This window comes from Anolis carolinensis, chromosome 4, assembly GCF_035594765.1.
Source record: "Anolis carolinensis isolate JA03-04 chromosome 4, rAnoCar3.1.pri, whole genome shotgun sequence".
Lineage (NCBI taxonomy): Eukaryota > Metazoa > Chordata > Lepidosauria > Squamata > Dactyloidae > Anolis > Anolis carolinensis.
In genome coordinates, this window is record NC_085844.1 from 146,735,890 (window position 1) to 146,755,575 (window position 19,686).

The following is a 19,686-nucleotide window of genomic DNA, read 5'->3' on the forward strand; positions in this document are numbered from 1 at the left end:
AAGTTGTATCCAATATATCATTTCACTTTCCAAACTAAGATGAGAAATCAGGAGTGTGCCCCAGACTCAATTACAGTCTCAGACATTCTACTTTTGTACTAAGCCTCTGATACATCTGAATTAATCATACTAACTGGAATAACACACACATATTCTAGGTTGGCCTAGTGTCCCTTATTATGATCCTTTTTTGAGATCAGAAAGCTTGTCTCTTATAGAACTAGCAGGTATCACTTAGGTAAAAGTAAAGGTTTTCTCCTAACATTAAGTCTAGTCATGTCCTGCACTGAGGGTTGGTGCTCATCTCCGTTTCTAAGCCGAAGAGCCAGCGTTGTCCGTAGATGCCTCCCAGTTCATGTGGCCAGCATGACTGCATGGAGCGGTACCTATTGATCTACTCACATTTGTATATTTTCAACCTGCCAGGTAGGCAGAAGCTGGGGCTAACAGCGGGAGCTTACCCCACTCACTTGATTCGAACTGCTAACCTTTCAGTCAGCAAGTTCAGCAGCTCAACAGTTTAACCCGCTGTGCCACCGGGGACTCACTTACTATATTTAAAATCTGGAAGTTTTTATTTGTATATGGAGTGAACAAGATGACAATAATACTATATTAGGATAAAGGTAAAAGGTTTCCCCTGACGTTAAGTCCAGTCGTGACCGACTCTGGGGGTTGGTGCTCATCTCCATTTCTAAGTTGAAGAGCTGGCGTTGTCCACAGACATCTCCAAGGTCATGTGGCCGGCATGACTGCATGGAGTGCCATTACCTTCCCGCCATCTACTCACATTTGCATGTTTTCGAACTCCTAGGTTGGCAGGAGCTGGGGCTAACAGCGCACCCGGGATTTGAACCTGGGACCTTTTGGTCCGCAAGTTCAGCAGCTCAGCGCTTTAACACACTGAGCCATCGGGGGTAATAAAGACAGAAATGTATGCAATGTGTCATTTATAATTGTGGACAACATATTATTTTACAGAGAAACATAACAGTATGACTAAAAACAATACTTTGATTTGTAATTTGGGTAGAAGACAAAGTTATTAATTTTCTGACTCTCAACTCAGCATATCACAAATTTCAACTGTTTATTACTGTTGTCTTGAAAATCTGACAACACTCACATGGATTGCACTATACTACATCCTATATTGCACTAATTTATACTGTACTATACTATGCATATTATACAGTGCTAACTATGAGTATTATTTGATATAAGATTTTGAGTTATAGCTAACTAGGATTACTCTCAGAATAATAATTTGAAGATATATATGCAAATTGGGGTTATGAGAGTGTGCAGGTAGCACTGATGGAGATGCGACACTATCATTATGAAAACAGGAGACTGGAAAGGCAATTCACAGGGAAGGAAAGAAGGAAGGAAGATACTTTATTAGCTGCATGCCCCTGCTTTCTTAATAAAAATTATATCTGGTCAGGGACACTTAGGGCTGATAGATTTTGATGGAAAGTTTTGAACTTTTACTAATAAAATGGTTCCCACATTATGTCTATGGGGGTGGGGGGGAGTTAGAGATTCTGTGTAGATCCAAGAAATGTCTTTTTTAGGAATTGCTTTTAAAATATAGGTTGTAACAGCACTGTGTTTTCTCTATGAAAAGGTCATAAGAGTATTTTTAACCACTGCATATCACTTCCAGTTTTCCCTGAGGAAGAGAAGAGACGATTGAAAATATTTTGGGTAACCTGATAAACAAACCGGGGGGGGGGGGGGGGGCTACCAATAGGACCTCAGCCTTATTTTTCTTTGGGCACCCCCTTCATTTTCTATGCTATTTTGCCTGAGCAGACAATCTACATTTTAAATAAAGATGCCTGAATCCAATCTCTGTGAATTTTCATATACACTCCATTGATGCACATCTCTTACTCCAGCGTGGGGAAAACAATTGTTTTCCTGCTTTCATATTTCCCAAATGATCCAATGCCTCAAAACAATATGCATAATTTGAAAGAAAACAAGGACTGAAACATGAATATGAAAGTGTGTATTTTCACTCAAAATAGAATTTCAAATGAATGCAGAAATCAGGAAGAATAGACAATCAGGTAAGTCCATATAGTAAGTAACATATGTTAAACCGCTGAGCTGCTGAACCTGCTGACTGAAAGGTTGGCAGTTCAAATCTGGGGAGCAGGGTGAGCTCCCACTGTTAGGCCCAGCTTCTGCCAACTTAGCAGTTCGAAAACATTCAAATCTGAGTAGATCAATAGGTAGCGCTCTGACAGGAAATTAACAGCACTCCATGTAGTCATGCCGGCCACATGACATAGGAGGCATCTACAGACAACACCAGCTCTTCGGCTTAGAAATAGAGATGAGCACCAACCCCCAGAGTCAGGCATGACTAGACTTAATGTCAGGGGAAAACCTTTACCTATACATTCTCTCCAGGAATGATGAGGTATTTTCAGTGTCTAGAGAATGGAGTTCATGTTGGCATACATGGGATTTCCCCATAGTTTACAACAATCTTGTGAGTAAGATCAGTCTAGGTTTTTTCACCAAAAGTGGTCCAGAAATCAGCCAATGAGTTTTGTAGCTCAGTGTTGCTTTGAATGCAGGTCTCCCCTGCCAAAGTTTGACAGTTTTATCAATGGCATCACACCAGCCACACCTAATAGCACAAAAAGCTGATTTCTAAGTTTTTTAAAATCATGTCAGAAGCGACTTGGGAATTTACTGCAAGTTGCTTCTAGTATGAGAGAATCGACCATCTACAAAGAAGTTGCCCAGGGTATGCTCAGATGTGTTACCATCCTGCTGGGAGGCTTCTCTCATGTCCCCGCAAGCTAGAGTTGACAGATGGGAGCTCACCCTGTCTCGGAGATTCGAACCAGTAACCTACAGGTCAACAACCCAACCTTCAGGTCAGCAGTTCAGCTGGTACAAGGGTTTAACCCATTGCCCCACCGTGGCTCCAATTTCTAAGTAAAGCATGGGTTGCCCAAAAGGCAACTTATTCAGATTCACTACAACCTGACTTGGGGTACATTAAGGACCACCTACCTTCACACCAATAATGGTCTTGCGATGGTAAAAACAGCAGAGAAAAGCTATGAGTGTCTGAAGAGCATTGCGATCCTTAGGCATTTTCCGAATCTTTGTCCCAGGGACCAACAACCTGTTTCAGAAAGCAAGGCAAATGGCTCCTTCCCAGCTACTTTCCAAAGCTCCCACTGAGCTCTTGTTTTTAGCTTAGCTGCTGCCTGCGGTGACTTCTATACTTGCCTCCCCCTGGCAATACTTTTAATCCCAGGCAGTTTCCTCAGTGAAAGTTGATCCTGTCATCTGGACATCTTTTGCTTGCTTCCATCTAGCAGGGATCAGTATCCTCATGGGATTGCATGCAGCCTGCCAATGAAATCCTAACCCTCGAAGAGAGAGAGTCTCTTTTCTAGTCGGGAATCCCCGAGATTAAACAAATACAACTACACACATCCTGGTCGAATTACACTATGTAGCAAAATGTGAACAATTTTCTGTCCCTGGTTTGAAAGCGTTATCCTTATTTAATTGTTTGGTACTTAATTTGAAAGTAGTTGTTAGACTTCAGAAACTTGGTTTTTGTGGCTGCCACAAACTATGTTGACTTGATTGAGACCTATGAGATATTCATTGGAAAAATTATAGCAAAATGTGCTCCAGAAAAAAGAAAGTTTTTGCAGTTTAATAAATATTTTCCATGTTTTTATGATAGAACCAATTAGGAAATTGCAGTTATAACCCAGAAACAAAAATCATGTTATATAGTGCTATTTATTTATTTATTTATTTATACCCTGCCTTTCTCCCCATGGGGACTCAAGGCAGCTCACAACCACACACTTTGGTCCCCATTGAAAACAAATCAAATACAAAAATAAAATAGTACTGTGTAGGTTAGGTTAAAATACAACCAAGATATAATAAATACAATTAAAATGCATTTAAAACACACACATTTTCCCTGCCCAGATCCCGTCCACAACCTTCCCAGTCTAACTAAAAGCATCACCTTTTTCTTAACCGCACCATGTAGTAGCAGAGTCATTGGCCCCCAAACAGGCTCCTCAGCCCAGATGCTGCTCTCCAGCCACAGAATATGAATAATATCCATGCTTACATCAGCGGCACTGCTAAGTATGTAACTGATAAAGGTGAGAGGGTGGGAGGAGAGGGGACATGAAGGAAATAACTGCCTGACACTGGGATACATGTCCGTGTTCCTCCGCATAATCAAAGATGACGTTATCTTTTAACGTACAGGTAACCAAGGATAGCAGCATCAAGACACTGTTTGTTTTGAATTAAGAAGCCACTGGCAACCTGCCATGGAACAACACGGAGAGGCCAGTGACATCCTCCTGGGCTGCTCTTTGCGTCACAGTAGTAAACACAAGCCTTATGCTTTTTAATTAAAAGATCAGCCAGTGAATTTCCAGATCTAGGGCTAGTAGTCCCATACAGCTATTTCAGGCTTCTACTAAGAAATACTTAATGCTTGCTTCATAAACGTGGAGTGCCAGCAACACTAATGAAAATCCATGGGATTAAAAAAAATCATTTCAGTTACAAAATTTGACAGGAAGGGTAAAGAGTCCCTTTCAAAAACACGGATTGAGATCAACTCTGTTAGAAGGGTTAGAGGGCATAGCCATCAAGTTTGCAGATGACACCAAATTGGGAGGTATAGCTAATACTCCAGAAGACAGGAGCAGAATTCAAAACTATCTTAACAGATTAGAGCGATGGGCTGAAACTAACAAAATGAACTTCAACAGGGACAAATGCAAGATACTCCACTTAGGCAGAAAAAAATGAGATGCACAGATACAGAATGGGGGACGCCTGGCTCGACAGCAGTGTGTGTGAAAAAGATCTTGGAGTCCTCGTGGACAGGAAGGTGAACATGAGCCTACAATGTGATACGGCAGCTAAAAAAGCCAATAGGATTTTGGCCTGCATAAATAGGAGTCTAGTGTCTAGATCCAGGGAAGTCATGTTATCCCTCTATTCTGCCTTGGTCAGACCAACCTGGAATACTGTGTCCAATTCTGGGCACCAGACTTGAAGGGAGATGTTGACAAGCTGGAAGGTGTCCAGAGAAGAGTGACTAAAAAGATCAAGGGTCTGGAGAACAAGCCCTATGAGGAGCGGCTTAAAGAACTGGGCATGTTTAGCCTACAGAAGAGAAGGCTGTGTGGAGATATGATGATGGCCATGTATAAATATGTGAGGGGAAGTCATAGGGAGGAGGGAGCAAGCTTGCTTTCTGCTGCCTTGGAGACTAGGACATGGAACAATGGCTTTAAACTACAGGAAAGGAGATTCCACCTGAACATTAGGAAGAACTTCCTCACTGTGAAAGCTGTTCACCAGTGGAACTCTCTGTCCCAGAGTGTGATGGAGGCTCCTTCTTCGAAGGCTTTTAAACAGAGGCTGGATGGCCATCTGTCGGGGGTGCTCTGAATGCGATTTTTCTGCTTCTTGGCAGGGGTCTGGAAAAGATGGCCCACGAGCTCTCTTCCAACTCTATGATTCTATTATTCTGTCACTTTTAGGTCATACTTTTGTGGTGAAAAAGACCATGTTATGTTATCACATTTTCAACCTTTCCATCTAATTGTAAGTCCCATTGAAGGATCCATAACATAATGTGCCTAACATAGACAACTTGTGCCTTGGAGATACAGAAACAAAACAAGACCAAAAAAAACCCCCAACAACCTAGCCATCTCTGAATGTCTGCAGTAAACAATCCATACTGCAATCTTCAAGGAAACCATCACCACTAAATGTAATTGTACAAGTTAATGTGGAAGAAAGTACCATGCAGATTTGAACTACAAGAGCCTCTATTTTATTACAGGGAACCCACAAATAGCAAAGGGGATTCCAGTTGAGTCTGTTATTATATAGCAATTTGGAAGGGCAGGTAATGAGGAGTTAAGACAACAAAGTGTACCATTTGCATCCCTACTCTTCTATTTTTTTTAATAATTGGAAACCTGTTCAAGAAGTAGTAAAGATCGAACAGATGCATAATATCTTTTGAATGGTGGCCCTAAGAACCATGCATTTGGAAGCACCAAGGCTCATGCCAAAAGGACAATTGTTTGATGCAGTTTCGTACCACCTAATATGCTGTTTCTGGTTATGGAAAGTGCGTGAGAAACAGGTGGAGAAAACTCTTGAGTAAGGAGCATTAAAGACATCTCAGAGCTATCCACATATTGCAAAGAAAGCATTGTGGTTCAACTCTTTCTCTGCTGCTTCCAGATGGACAGCTCCTGGTGCTATCGAATAGGAAGGGATCTTGCAGCTAATCTTTCCTTCCTTAACAGATTGTTGTGGTAAGAAAAAAGATAGCAGGGCAACACAGGAGGTTTAAAATACACTTCTATAAAAGTTTACATAAGAGGAAGGACGACAACACTCTAAAAGCCAAATTGGGAAGCACTCTTCAACTCAAGATATTGCATATTTCAATGTTCCCCAAGTTAAAAATATTTGCTCAAAAAAGCTAGTACATCATGAAGAATGATTCTAACATCGGTTTTCTATACTTAAACATAAATATTGCTGGTTTGTTATTTTTAATGTGGGGAAACATTCTAACATGGAGTTCATTAGCATCAGGAAACAGATGTAATGTGTAATATTCTTGCAAATATGAAAACATTCCAAAGATGAAATTTCCAAAATCCAAGCAAATTAACATTAGTGGCTTTTTAAAATTCAGGACTATAAATAGTTTTGTCCAACACAAAATGTTTATTATGAGACAATCATTTAAATAGCTTCAAGAATGAGGTCAGATATTTATACTTATGAGAAGAACTTTCAAAGTTTAATTTTAGGGATTTAATTTTAGATGAAATCAGACATCCCTTGTGAAACAAATGAATCAACAACTTGTCTGGGAGGCAGCTAGCCAGCAGATGTTTTATATAAATAGATTCTTTCCTAACAACTTCATCCTATATTTTTGGCAGGACACGTTCTATATGACAGCAGTCCACCCTCCAGATGCACAGATTCTGCATTAATGGATTTGATCATCTATGGTTTGAAAATATCCCCTCTCCAAAAAATGAGGGATATTTTATATAAGGTATGCCAATTTACTTCACCACAGTGTATAAATGGGATATATAATGGCATTTGAGCATCCAAGGATTTTGGTATTTGTGGCCTGACTGGGGACTAAACCCTAATAATAGGTAAAGATAAAAGTTTCCCCTTGACATTAAGTCTAGTCATGTGTTTAACTAGTGGTGTTCATCTTCATGTCTATGCCAAAGAGCTGGCATTGTCCATAGACGCCTTCTAGGTCATGTGGCCAGCATGGCATGACTGCATGGAGTGCTGTTACCTTCATGCCAAAGTGGTACCCATTGATTTACTCACATTTGAATGTTTTCAAACTACAAGGTTGGCAGAAGCTGGGGCTAAAAATAGGAGCTCACCCCATCCCACGGATTCGAACCGCTGACCTGCAGCTTAGCGGTTAACCCACTGGTCTCAAGTGCGGCTGGTGGGGACGAGGGAACGAGCCTTCTTGGCAGTGGCCCCCCGGCTCTGGAATGCATTGCCAAAAGAGATCAGGCAATCCCCTACATTATCCAATTTCTGTAAGGAACTGAAGACCTGGTGGTGTCGGCAGGTTTTTGAGTAATCATATTGGACTACCGCCGATTTCTGAGCCTGAATATATTGCACAAGATTTCCCTAGCCTAAAATGATACATTTTAATATATTGGGTTTATGGTTTCTGTCCCCTTGATCTGGTCATGTAAGTGTGATTTATTGTTATAATTGTATTATTTTACTTTGTTTAATAATGTGTATTATGTTGTTATGTAATGTTTGTGTTGCTTTTATGACTGTAAACCGCCCTGAGTCCCATCCGGGAGATAGGGCGGTATATAAATAAAGTTTTATTATTATTATTTATTACTGGGGCACCGCAGCCCCCCTAATGACACCTGGAACCAAACCCCAATGGATACCATAGGACCCAATATATCCGTTTTATTGATAGAGAACACTACACTTGTACAGATCCAAAATTACAATAGTTATTCTGGATGAACTAAATCAAATTAGGAAAAATTACACCTAAAATAAAGTACTCTAGTTACACAATTGTTTATAACCATCCTATTGTTTATTTTTTAATTGTTGTTAGATTTCCTGGAGATGTTTAATGGAAAAATGGACTACAAATAAAACAAAGGTCCAAAACCTGCCGCAAACCGACACTTAAGAAATTGATATTCTTTCTTCACTAGTACTATAAGGAAATTTTGCTGATGTTTGCAGAAATGATCGTTTGTGAATGTAGCGGAAAAATGGCTCAAGATTATTTATTGATTCTGACATTTCTACCACTAAAATCCATAGGCTAGAGCAGATTCTGATATTTCTACCACTAAAATCCAAGGATAGAGTAGTGAGCTATTTCTGAGCCATATGAGTGAATCCTGATTTCTGATTCAAGCTCCTGGCAAGGGTGGTTTTCCCTAGCAAAAATGGGATAGCCCTGCTTATTTTTCACCATGATCCCATCCAGAAGTGACATATGGATCCCAGGAGATTACTCCTAAGGAGATGTGGACTCCAGCAAACCCACTAACTGAAAAAAAAATCTGTAATTAGAAATCGATATTTGTTTGGCAAATGATTGGGATAGAAGTAATACTGCCTTTTCACGAAACATAAAATGAAAATGTTTTGCACTCAAGTACATTGTTGGGTATGTTCATTGAAACAGCTCTAGTCAACATCCTAAATTAGAGCTTTCCAAACTTTTATTGCTAGTGACACATTTTTAGACCTGCATCATTTCACGGCATAGAAATTGCTAGCAAGCTGGAAGTTAAACCAACATTTTATAATAGATGCAGACACATACATGTATTGTAATAATGAAACATATGGGGACACAACGTATCTCATGAAAATGTTTTATTTATATATTGCAAATTATAAGATAATTGTTTATTTCATATACATTCAGAGGTTTCTCATTACATTTGTGCAACACACTTACACACTGCAGCCGACATGCGAATGTGTCACAACACACAATTTGTAAAGCTTTGCTAGAAAGTCAATGTAACAGTCAAAGTAAAGCATCTGTTCATTGAATCCAGTTCACAATGGATAAATGCCAGAAACTATTCTAGACCTCAAGGAAAACATAGTCTATTTTAATACGGCCATTCAGATTGAAAACAGCAGTTACATTGTTGCTAAAATTAACAAACAGCACTTTTCTCTGAATTTAGTCCAAGTTCTATAGTGGGCAAGTTAAAACAGAACATTTCAACAAGTTCTTGAAAACCCATTGACTTCAAGGAGCAAATTTAATTCTTTCCCTGGAATAAATGAGATTTGAAAAAGCTGAGTCTGTACTGAAAAAGTTATAGATGTCTTGGTAGATAACATGCTAAACATGAATCAACAATATGATGAGGTAGCCAAAAACAGCCAATGCAATTCTAGGTTGTCTTCCTAACAGTATAGTGTCCAGACTAGCCAAACATTACCTGCAGATCAGTACCAATAAGGGATGTGATAGTTAGCTGGGTATGTTTAAATGGGAGAAGAGATGATCGAAAGGTGACTTAATCACCATATTTAAATATGTGAAGAGGTGTCTTGTAGATATTTCAGATACTAGAGGCTTGTCTATGCTTACCCTATCCCTGAATTGGACCATAAGTTGTTTCTAGATGTCCAGACAATATCCTAAACTGGTCCTAAGGCAGGTTAACTCAGTTTTACCTACATTAACTAATGTCAGGGAATGCTCCGGAGCTTCAATGTTAACTTCAGCCCCATACTTTAGCGTATCCCAGTGTCTGCTCTAACTTGAACAGGTTTGCTGTCCTGCACATGGGTCAGTGCCAGCATCCCCCTTTCCCTGTGCTTAAAAGTTTAGGTAAAAAGAAATTAATCAGACCTGCATCTCCCTCTCTGTTGCTGCAGTAGAAGGCCATGGAGCATCGAAAGGCTCATGGACATCTCCTGACATTTTGATAACATCAGCAAAGATGCCTGTACAACGGGGGGGGGGGGGGGGGGGAGGGGTGTTGCCTGGCAGTCTCCCTTCCAGGTACTAATTAAGTTTGGCCCTGTTTGGCTTTCAAGATTAGACAGGATCTGATGGCTTTTGTACAAATAGAAGTACCTTTTATAATAGGAATGTAAGAAGCAGTTTTATAGCAAAGCACATCGATGTCTGATCCAGTGAAATATACTCCTATTCACCCTTACTCTACCAAAACCTTAAATGGAGATTGAACCTGGAAACTTTGATATGCAAAGAAACGTGAATGTGTCCTATATCCAAGCTGTCCTATCCTACCCTGTCCAATTTGTCTTGAAATCACTCCTTTGGGCTTCACACAAATCTACCATTTGCCAAAATATACGATTCTGTGCTTTTATTTCCTATTTGTTGCCATACAGCTTGCTTGCTTACTTACTTAGGCGATCCCTCACTGTTCAAGTATGATGGCCTTCCAAGTGTAGTGTCTTGGCAGTGAGTACGGAGGTGACTGTGGAGCCCTATTCTTGACCCGCATGTTCTTCCACAGTGAAGACATCAGTTTCAAGGTGGAAGGCGGTCCCAGTCAAGGTTGGCTCGACGCACCTTCCTCTTGGCACATTTGTCCCTTAAGACTTCCATTTGTGCATCTTCAAATTCCACAGTACTGCTAGTCAGAGCTGACCTCTAGCTAGAGTTCTCAAGGGCCAGGGATTCCCAGTTCTTGGTGTCTAGGCCACCATGTTTAAGGTGAGCTTTAAGCCCATCTTTAAATCTCTTTTTCTGTCCACCAACATTATGTTTTCTGTTCTTGAGTTGTGAGTATAGTAACTGCGTTGGAAGACGGTGATCAGGCATTCGGACAACGTGGCCAGTCCAGTGGAGTTGATGGCATAGGAGCATCGCTTCAATGCTGGTGGTCTTTGCTTCTTCCAGCATGCTGACATTTGTCCACCTATCTTCCCAAAAGATGTGTAGGATTTTTCGGAGACAACACTAATGGAATTGTTCCAGGAGTTGAGTGTGACGACTGTAGACAGGTCAAACAACTCAACCATTGGTCTGTCCAAGGGTCTCTTGGTATCCAGTTAATTAGTTAACATGTCCAACAACTGATATCCAAGCTATAGTAACTTCTAAACATTCACTCAGAAAAAAAATTGTTTAGGAAAGGCTCAGAGCTCATTGGTATCACGTGCTTGGCCTGCAGAAGGCTCTAGATCCCACCCTTACTGTCTCCAGAGAAAGCATCAGTAGTGACAGATCATTGAAGGAAGACCTAACAGTACAACAATTTTCTTTGTGAAGTAGTGGAAGAATTCATTTTGTGCATGTATGGAATAATGTAACAACTGAAAACATCCGCTTGAGAGGTGTAATGAGCAACAATTTCTTGTTATTTCCCAAATATTATTTTGTTGCATTGTTTGGGGACCTGGGGAACATTTTCTCCCTTTTATTATACAATCAAATGGAATACATAAACACATTGTTGTTTTTAAAATAGCTTTCAAAAACAATGATACAAGCTCTGAGTAGCAGGCAATGAAGCAGGCATCGCATGAGACTCTAGAGAGATAACAGTCAAAGGAGATAACATTCAGCAAGACAGACATATAAAGTAGCTTTTTATATTCCAAACTGCACACATTGATGTGGCAACAATGTTTGGGGATCTGGATTCTCGAATCCCCAAATATGTCCCCAATCACCACAAGAACAATCAGAGGGAACCTTGCTAACAATTTCACCATTCAACTGAAGCAGTATCTTCTTATGAAATGGACATATTACAATCTGGGTGACATACAACACTATGTTTTAAGGCTAATCTATTTTATGTATAGTTTGATGAAATAAGCAGCCCAAGTCTACAGGGTGCCACATGGAGGCACACACTGCACTTCCTTTGTTACACAATCTGATCTCATTTCTAAAATCTTAATAGGCAAGAAATTACACTCTGGCTCCCCCACATGGAAACATACGCAGCAGTACATTTACTGTTTCCATTTGCTTTTTTCTGAAAAAGAAGGACGTGACTTGTCAAGGCTGAATCCAAGATAAAAAAAATAACTGTGAACAATGACTGGCACTCAGGGTACATTCCTTAATTTGGGGACTCTCGTTTAAGTGGGAAGTAAAATTAAAATAGACCATGAATGAGTGAAGGTCAGTTAAGTAAAACTTTGTCCCCAGCATTTCCAAATATAGCAATTTTCCTTGTATTTTTCCTGTCTCTTTGTTTAGTTAGTACATTTATACCCCCATCTTTCTTCCACAGAAAAATTCAAAGCAGTGTATATAAGGTTCCAAATTTAAAAAACCCAAAAACTAAGAAGACCTGGAGCTGTTTAGCTTTAACAAAGTGAGTGAATCACATGTTTGCAGCTGCACAATTAACACTGAATTTAGATGCTGTTGGTAAAGATTAAGGGCCCTTCCAGACAGGCCCTATATCCCAAGATCTGATCCCAGGTTTTCTGCTTTAAACTGGATTATATGAGTCCGCACTGCCAGATAACCTGGGATAAACAGAAAACCTGGGTGAATAAAGCTGATTCTTGGGTTCAGAAGCCCAACCTTTTCCCTAGTATTGTCCAACCCTGGCTTCTGGATTTTTGTGCAGGTAGAGCTCTAGATTTATCATGTTTGCCTTAGGCATTGCTATCGCAACCCACATAGTTCCAGGTCCTTTTTAGACCCATAAAGCTTTCTCATACATGGATCTCTTCCCATCCATACAGACTTGAAGAAAAGTATTGTACCTCAATGTATGGGCCACATGTTTTACATGCGAAAGGCCCCAAGTTTAACCCTTGGCATTTCTGGATAGAGCTTGAAATTCCCTGCTCTGAAACGCTAAAGTGAAGATGTAGTAAGTATAGACTAGAGATGACTAAACATAAGACCTCCTCCTTGTGTTATGAGTTCTCTGCTAGTGAACATGGTGGTGGGATGATGGGAGTTTAATGCAACAATATTTAGAGGCCACATATTATCCGTTCCTGGTGTGTCTATGTGGTATTGACTAAAGTCAGTGGGCCAACTGTTTGATTTGGCACAAATGAGCTTTTTATGATCTTGATAATTATTTTTTGTCTTCCTTGTAAAGCTGAACAATTTGTTTCATTCCTATTATTTGAGAAATGTCATACCACCCTAACAACCACCATGTCAGACTACACAGAGAAGTCACTAAAGACCACAAGCATGTGGACAATTTCAACAGAAAGGGGGAAATCATGAAAATGAACACAATCTGGCTACCAGTATTAAAAAAACTCTAAAATCAGGACAGTAAATAAAGAACAATACTCAAAAACAGGGGAATTCCAGACAAGAAATAATCATGGCCAGCTAACACTTCCCAATAAAGGATTCCCCCAGGCAGGAAGCAGCCAGGCTTTAAATCTGCAAGGCCATTAAATGCTAATCAAGGTGGCCAATTGCCATATTCACACTTGCCTCCAACAGACAAGAGTTCTTTCTCCCACCCTGGACCTTCCACAGATATATAAACCCCACTTGCCTAGTTTCCAACAGACCTCACAACCTCTGAGGATGCCTGCCATAGATGTGGGTGAAATGCCAGGAGAGAATGCTTCAAAGGTTGAAATAAAGAAACTGGCTGGTTAATTCCAACCAGATGATGAAATTCTTAGTCTTCATTGTCTGCTTTGGGTTGCCTGGACAAAACTACTATAAAGTCCAAAGCACATCATGTTTCAGGCTCTGCACTTAGCAGGTAAATGCTCTCTGAACCAGAAGCAAGTCCTTCTGTTTTTAATGAACCTCACTTCCAAAAAATTGTTTATAAGATTATAGTCTGATTTGGAATTGATTGTGTCAGTTTAAAGTTAGCATCTGAATTTTAAGCTCTTCTGGATTTTTGTGCCTGTCGTGTTTCTTCCCTCATATCCTCTATGCCAGATCTCATTTTCACTCTTCCTCAAGATTCTTTCTCTTTGTTTTTTGCTTTTGTATTCTTGTTTCCATATGCACTCGAGATCTCTTTCAACGACCTTTCTGTTCCGTCAATCATGTTCCCTTTCTTCTAGACCAGTGGTTCTCAACCTGTGGGTCCCCAGGTGTTTTGGCCTACAATTCCCAGAAATCCCAGCCAGTTTACTGGCTGTTAGGATTTCTGGGAGATAAAGACCAAAACATCTGGGGACCCACAGGTTGGGACACACTGTTCTATAAGATTTTTTTTAGTGCTCTTCCTGCCCTAAACCCCTGTTTTCATTCCCACCACCTTTATGGGGTTAAATGTATTCTCATATTCCAATGAACATCTTATATTTCCCTCAAAAATTAGACATGAAATCATACTAGCAGAGCTGTTCACTGAGCAGTTAAAATGGTCATGAACATTATTTTTCATCTCAGCCACTTTGTATCTACAAGTGCAAAATAGTATAGATTAAAACACTTTAGACTTTAGTTCAGTTTGACAGCATCCATGACAATACTATAAAACAACTTTATCTAGGATTGCACTACAGATGGATGGCCTCAATCGAGGAAGCCCCATCTCGCCCATCTATCTATTGATAACAAGATGACTTGGAGGATGATTCATAGGGTAATTATAAGTCAAAGTAAACGATGACAAATAACATCACAACATCTGGCATATAATAAAAGGTGGCAGTTAAAGTGATGTCAAGCTGCATTAATTCTACAGTGTAGATGCACTCTTATGGCAGGGCTGTTGATAACAGGGTAATTTGGAGGGTTCTTATTCACAGGTCACCATAAGTTGAAAGGAAACTGATTACAATTAACAGCAATAAAAACTGGGTTGCTGTGAGTTTTCCAGTCTTCTGGCCATGTTCTAGAAGCATTCTCTCCTAACGTTTTGCCCACATCTATGGCAGGCATCCTCAGGGGTTGTGAGGTCTGTTGGAAACTAGGCAAGTGGGGTTTATATATCTGTGGAATAATGTCCAGAGTGGGAGAAAGAACTCTTGTCTGTTAGAAGCAAGTGTTAATGTTGCACTTGGCTAGCTTGATTAGCACTAAATAGCCTTGCAGCTTCAAAGCCTGGCAGCTTCCTGCCTGGGGAAATCCTGACAACCAGAGAAGACAGACATAGCAGAGCACTTGATGATATTATTTGAGAACAGAGAAATGCTGGACCACTCTAACAACCACAATGTCAGACTATAAAAGCCACTGAAACCCACAAGCATGTGGACAATTTCAACAGAAACCATGAAAATGAACAAAATCTGGCTCCCAGTATTTAAAAAAACTCTAAAATCAGGACAGTAAATAAAGAACAAAACTCAGAAAACAGAGGAATTCCAGGCATGAACAATCAGAGTCAGCTAGCACCTCCCAACAAAGGATTCCCCCAGGCAGGGAGCAGTCCGGCTATGAAGCTGCAAGGCTATTCAATGCTAATCAAGCTGGCCAAGTTTTCTGGAATTTCGGGAAACATGGAGTTTCTAGCATTTGAACACCAAGTTGGAATTTACCCAGAAAACACCCTTCTAGTTTATTACACTAGAGGGCAGTGCATCACCACAAGGCATACATTTTCACATCAAATACACCTAAGTAAGCTAAAGATTCAAGAAATTACACACCTGGATCAAGTAAAAGACAGAACCCAGGTTATTCATATTAAATAATGACAAAATAGGTCATTTACGTTTTGGAGCCTTGGCTGTTTCTTGCAAGCCTTTCCACCATAGCTAACACAAGAAGTTGATGCCAAAAAGTTTTAAAATCTTAAAGGTCTTCTACAAATAAATTAGCTCCTCTAACTTCTATCCTCATTTTAAAAAATCCTCATGCTTAATAGTCCACACCTCCTACAGAATGGAAGTGTAGCCATAATTTTGGCAGAATCTCTTTCCATTTCTGTTTGTTTCCAAATGACTACCTCTTGGCCTCATTTGATTTATTCTCATAATATTATTACCTTTGCTCCAGTACCATTCTTGAGATTCCTACAGATGGAGAGACAGGTTTCATCTTTTGGATCCCACTTCACTTCTACGGCATGAATAGATACTCTCTCACTTTCTGCCATGAGAAACTCTGGGTCTGGCAGAAAGTGCTAAAAACCGAACAGACTCACCATTTGCAAGCCACAACAAGCACATTACTGTACCAGGCGCCTAAGGCTAGTGTTTGCCAGCAGTTCCTGTCATCACTATGACTGGGGCTGAGTTACATTGTGGAAAGATATTCTATAATGGTTGAAAGGCAAATGGAAGAATTCTCTCACTAGGTCAAATCTGGGCGAAGAGAGAAGGAATACTCCCCCAAATTAAGAATGACAAGATCACCCTTAATACTGTTGAAAACAATGCCCCCTTGGTCAATTTGGTTTGCTTTTGAGAAGGGCCAGTATACATTTGCAATCCTTTAGTCCTTAAGAGCAGTGGTTCTCAACCTGTGGGTCCCCAAGTATTTTGACCTACAACTCCCAGAAATCCCTGCCAGTTTACCAGCTGTTAGGATTTCTGGGAGTTGAAGCCCAAAACATCTGGGAACCCACAGGCTGAGAACCACTGTTTAAGAGCAACTATTGTTTTTAAACAGAGAATTCAAAGATGCCAACAACTTTGACTTGATCCACTGAGTCAACTCCCCACATGGAGGTAAACAACAAAAATATACTTTAACACTTTGCGCTTGTGAGCTAATAGTACTAGGGAGTTTTGCATAGCTCTGTCCTTCTCCATATTTACATCTGATACTAAGGAAAAGCCCAAAATCCTTTGGGAGTGGGTCATGTGGGGCCTCTGGGGGTCACATTGATGGGTTGTCAGTTGCTCATTACATCTTCAGTCCTCCATCAACTTCAAATATTCACAGAACTGCCCTTTTTCCATTTCTAATTGTTCAAGCATTTTACTTAAACTTATACTGAATGTAACCACCTTGTGGCTGAAACCCTTGAATCACTTCCCACACTACATTTTTCATGACACTCATGAGGTGATCTCAATTTAAACATCCTCCTAGTATCACATGAAGGAACATGTGGGAGATTAAAAGAGTCAACAAACGTTACCATTTCCAGACAGAGTCAGATAATCTAGACATCAAGGGCCATCCGGAAAAGGTTCCTTCAAAGGGCAACTACTCACAGCTTCCAAAGTAAGTAGTTCAAGCACAAGTGAATTCTGAGGGTACGCTTTGCCAGTGTTTGCACGTTTTCTAGGATAACACAACAATGAGTGAAGACAGACAAAATCTGCTGGCTCTGAGCAATTTATTTCTCCAATCTTTCCTCCTTTATGTCTAAGGCAACTGCAATCTTTTCCTTCTGCTCTCACTATCTACACTGGTATAGTTATACCACTGCAGCTCAATTTCAGAGGACTTTGTTTGTGATACTGCACATCTGGCATTTACATACAAATATACTGGCAGACCGTGAGGAACTCATATTTAGAGCTATCTGTCTATGGCAGTGGTTCTCAACCTGTAGATCCCCAGGTGTTTTGACCTACAACTCCCAGAAATCCCAGCTAGTTTACCAGCTGTTAGGATTTCTGGGAGCAGAAGGCCAAAACATCTGGGAATCCACAGGTTGAGAACCATTGGTCGATGGCAATTTTATATTATGGCAGAGAAGTGGAGATCATAATAACCTCCTAATACCTATACTGGCCAGTCTACTGGATACATTGGCCCAACAACTCTAAAATACTAACTTTTCCAAACTTTGAGATTAATAGCAGTGATGGGGGGCTGAAAACATTGTAAGAAAAGGGTAGGCAAAAGCGCATTGCCACATCTGCTTGAAGCAATGACTGAAAGTAATAACACATCAAGTATTTTTGAGGTTTTAGGCATGGAAGAGACTTGCAAAGTCTCATAATCTGTTGACTATTTTCTAAACATTCATTTTAAATATATTTCCTACTGAATGGGGTAACACCGTCTGAGGGGGTGAAACCAAAAAAAGGCAACGATTCAACAGAAACTTATCTTTTTAAATAAAATTATCCTTGTGGCTACCTATTACCACAAAAACATTTTCATAAGCCCAGTTTATGTGAATCGTATCTGGATATCTATAAGCTTAAAATTCAATGCTAATTTGCTTTTTGAACCAATGACAATGACACTTCAAATAATGTGGTTTCATCTATGCACACAGCAAGCATGTGTTATTGTTTTCATTGCAGCTGGTGTTTCTTTTAAATCAGATTTCCTGGTATTTTGTCACAATATTGTGGTGTAGTCTGGTATTGAAGGAAGTTCAACTGGTGGAGGTGAACTTGGTTTCATTCCCATGGAGTGGATGACACCAATCCCAGTAAGCTACTTATTTCCATCACTTACTTTCATATTCATTGACATAAAATGGTTAAAAATATAATTACATTTTCAAGCCATTTCTAATTATTATGAAACACCATTCATAATATGTTTCATATCAAGCCATAAAGAAAATGGTTCAGTTTTCCCAGTAAAAACATGAATCTGGCTTGTGAGTAGATGACACACAAGGACAAGAAGATTGGTGCCGGCTACCGGTCATGAGTGTAATCATTGTCTATCGAAGTACCAACGAAGAGCAAGAATGTGCTTAGTTTTAATTTGGCAAAAGTAATAAAAACCAATCACTCTTAGTTCTCTCTTGATTTACCACCCAATAAATGTCACGAGAAGAGTAGCAATGCTTCCTACCAAGGGAGGTCAGGCTCTATAAAACCGTGGATTGGGCTACACAGCCCTGAGAGTATTGTTTTCTATTCCTAAAGGAAATATTGGACAGACTGAACTGTTAATTGTTGAAACTGGGTGGGTGGGTTATGAAGCTGAGGATGGGTGGTCAATGGTTGCTAGGAACAAAGAGTAAAAAAGTTGCTGCTGATACTAAATAGGGAGACTCACAAGAGGGTCTTGAACAAATACAGAATTTCACATTTATCTCTGGGCACATCTCAGGTCGATTGCCTTTGTTTCCAACTTGGTTCCTTGATATAAAACTGAGAGATAGATAAATCAACTGTTGGGTGGATAATCTATGTCCATTCCGACATATTGTTGGGTTACCAATTCTATAATCCCCAAGACGCTTCATGTGGACTGGAGCAGAGAGAGACTACATGGCTAACATCTAGAGGCTATAGGAAAGTTTTCCCAAGGTTATACACATCATGATGCCAATATTGAAGAAAAACACTTTAGTTCATCCCTACTATGGCCACTATCTGAAGATCTTTGTACATCTTGTTTTCACATACACTACAGATCTGTACCCTCTGAGCATTAAATGTCTTGGTCAAGGTGGATGTATCCTCTTCTGCTGCCTCAAAAACATAGATTGGTCAGCACTAGTATGTGCATGAAACTGAACATATAGAAGAACTTAGTACACCGCTTGTACATCCTTAAAGTAACTGCTTAAACACTGCATATGCTCAGATTAATACACGCATAATACAGTACAAGATCCGCTGTTACACCAGATCTCATGTTCTTTCTTACAAAACTGTCATGAGCAATTGACCGAGTCATACAATTGCGAAACCAATACAGACAAGTTGCTGCAGAATAAATTAATACAGCATTAACACAGCACAGAAGAAGAGATATTTTAGCAGTTTGTCATCAGGAAGACATGGGTGAATAGGCAA

General features: G+C 40.0%; 1 protein-coding gene across 3 annotated transcripts in view; it reads right to left on the reverse strand.

The window, feature by feature from the left end:
- bcar3 (BCAR3 adaptor protein, NSP family member) overlaps positions 1–19,686 on the reverse strand; it is a 189,972-nt gene that overhangs the window by 44,524 nt on the left and 125,762 nt on the right. The window contains exon 1 of one of the 3 annotated variants that reach the window (XM_008109174.3): positions 3,040–3,220. The exons of the other annotated variants lie outside the window; for them this stretch is intronic. Coding sequence (XP_008107381.2) covers positions 3,040–3,123 — 84 coding nt within the window. The 5' untranslated portion in view covers positions 3,124–3,220. Of the gene's footprint in view, positions 1–3,039; positions 3,221–19,686 lie in introns of those variants that run through there. 3 annotated transcript variants of the gene reach the window in all.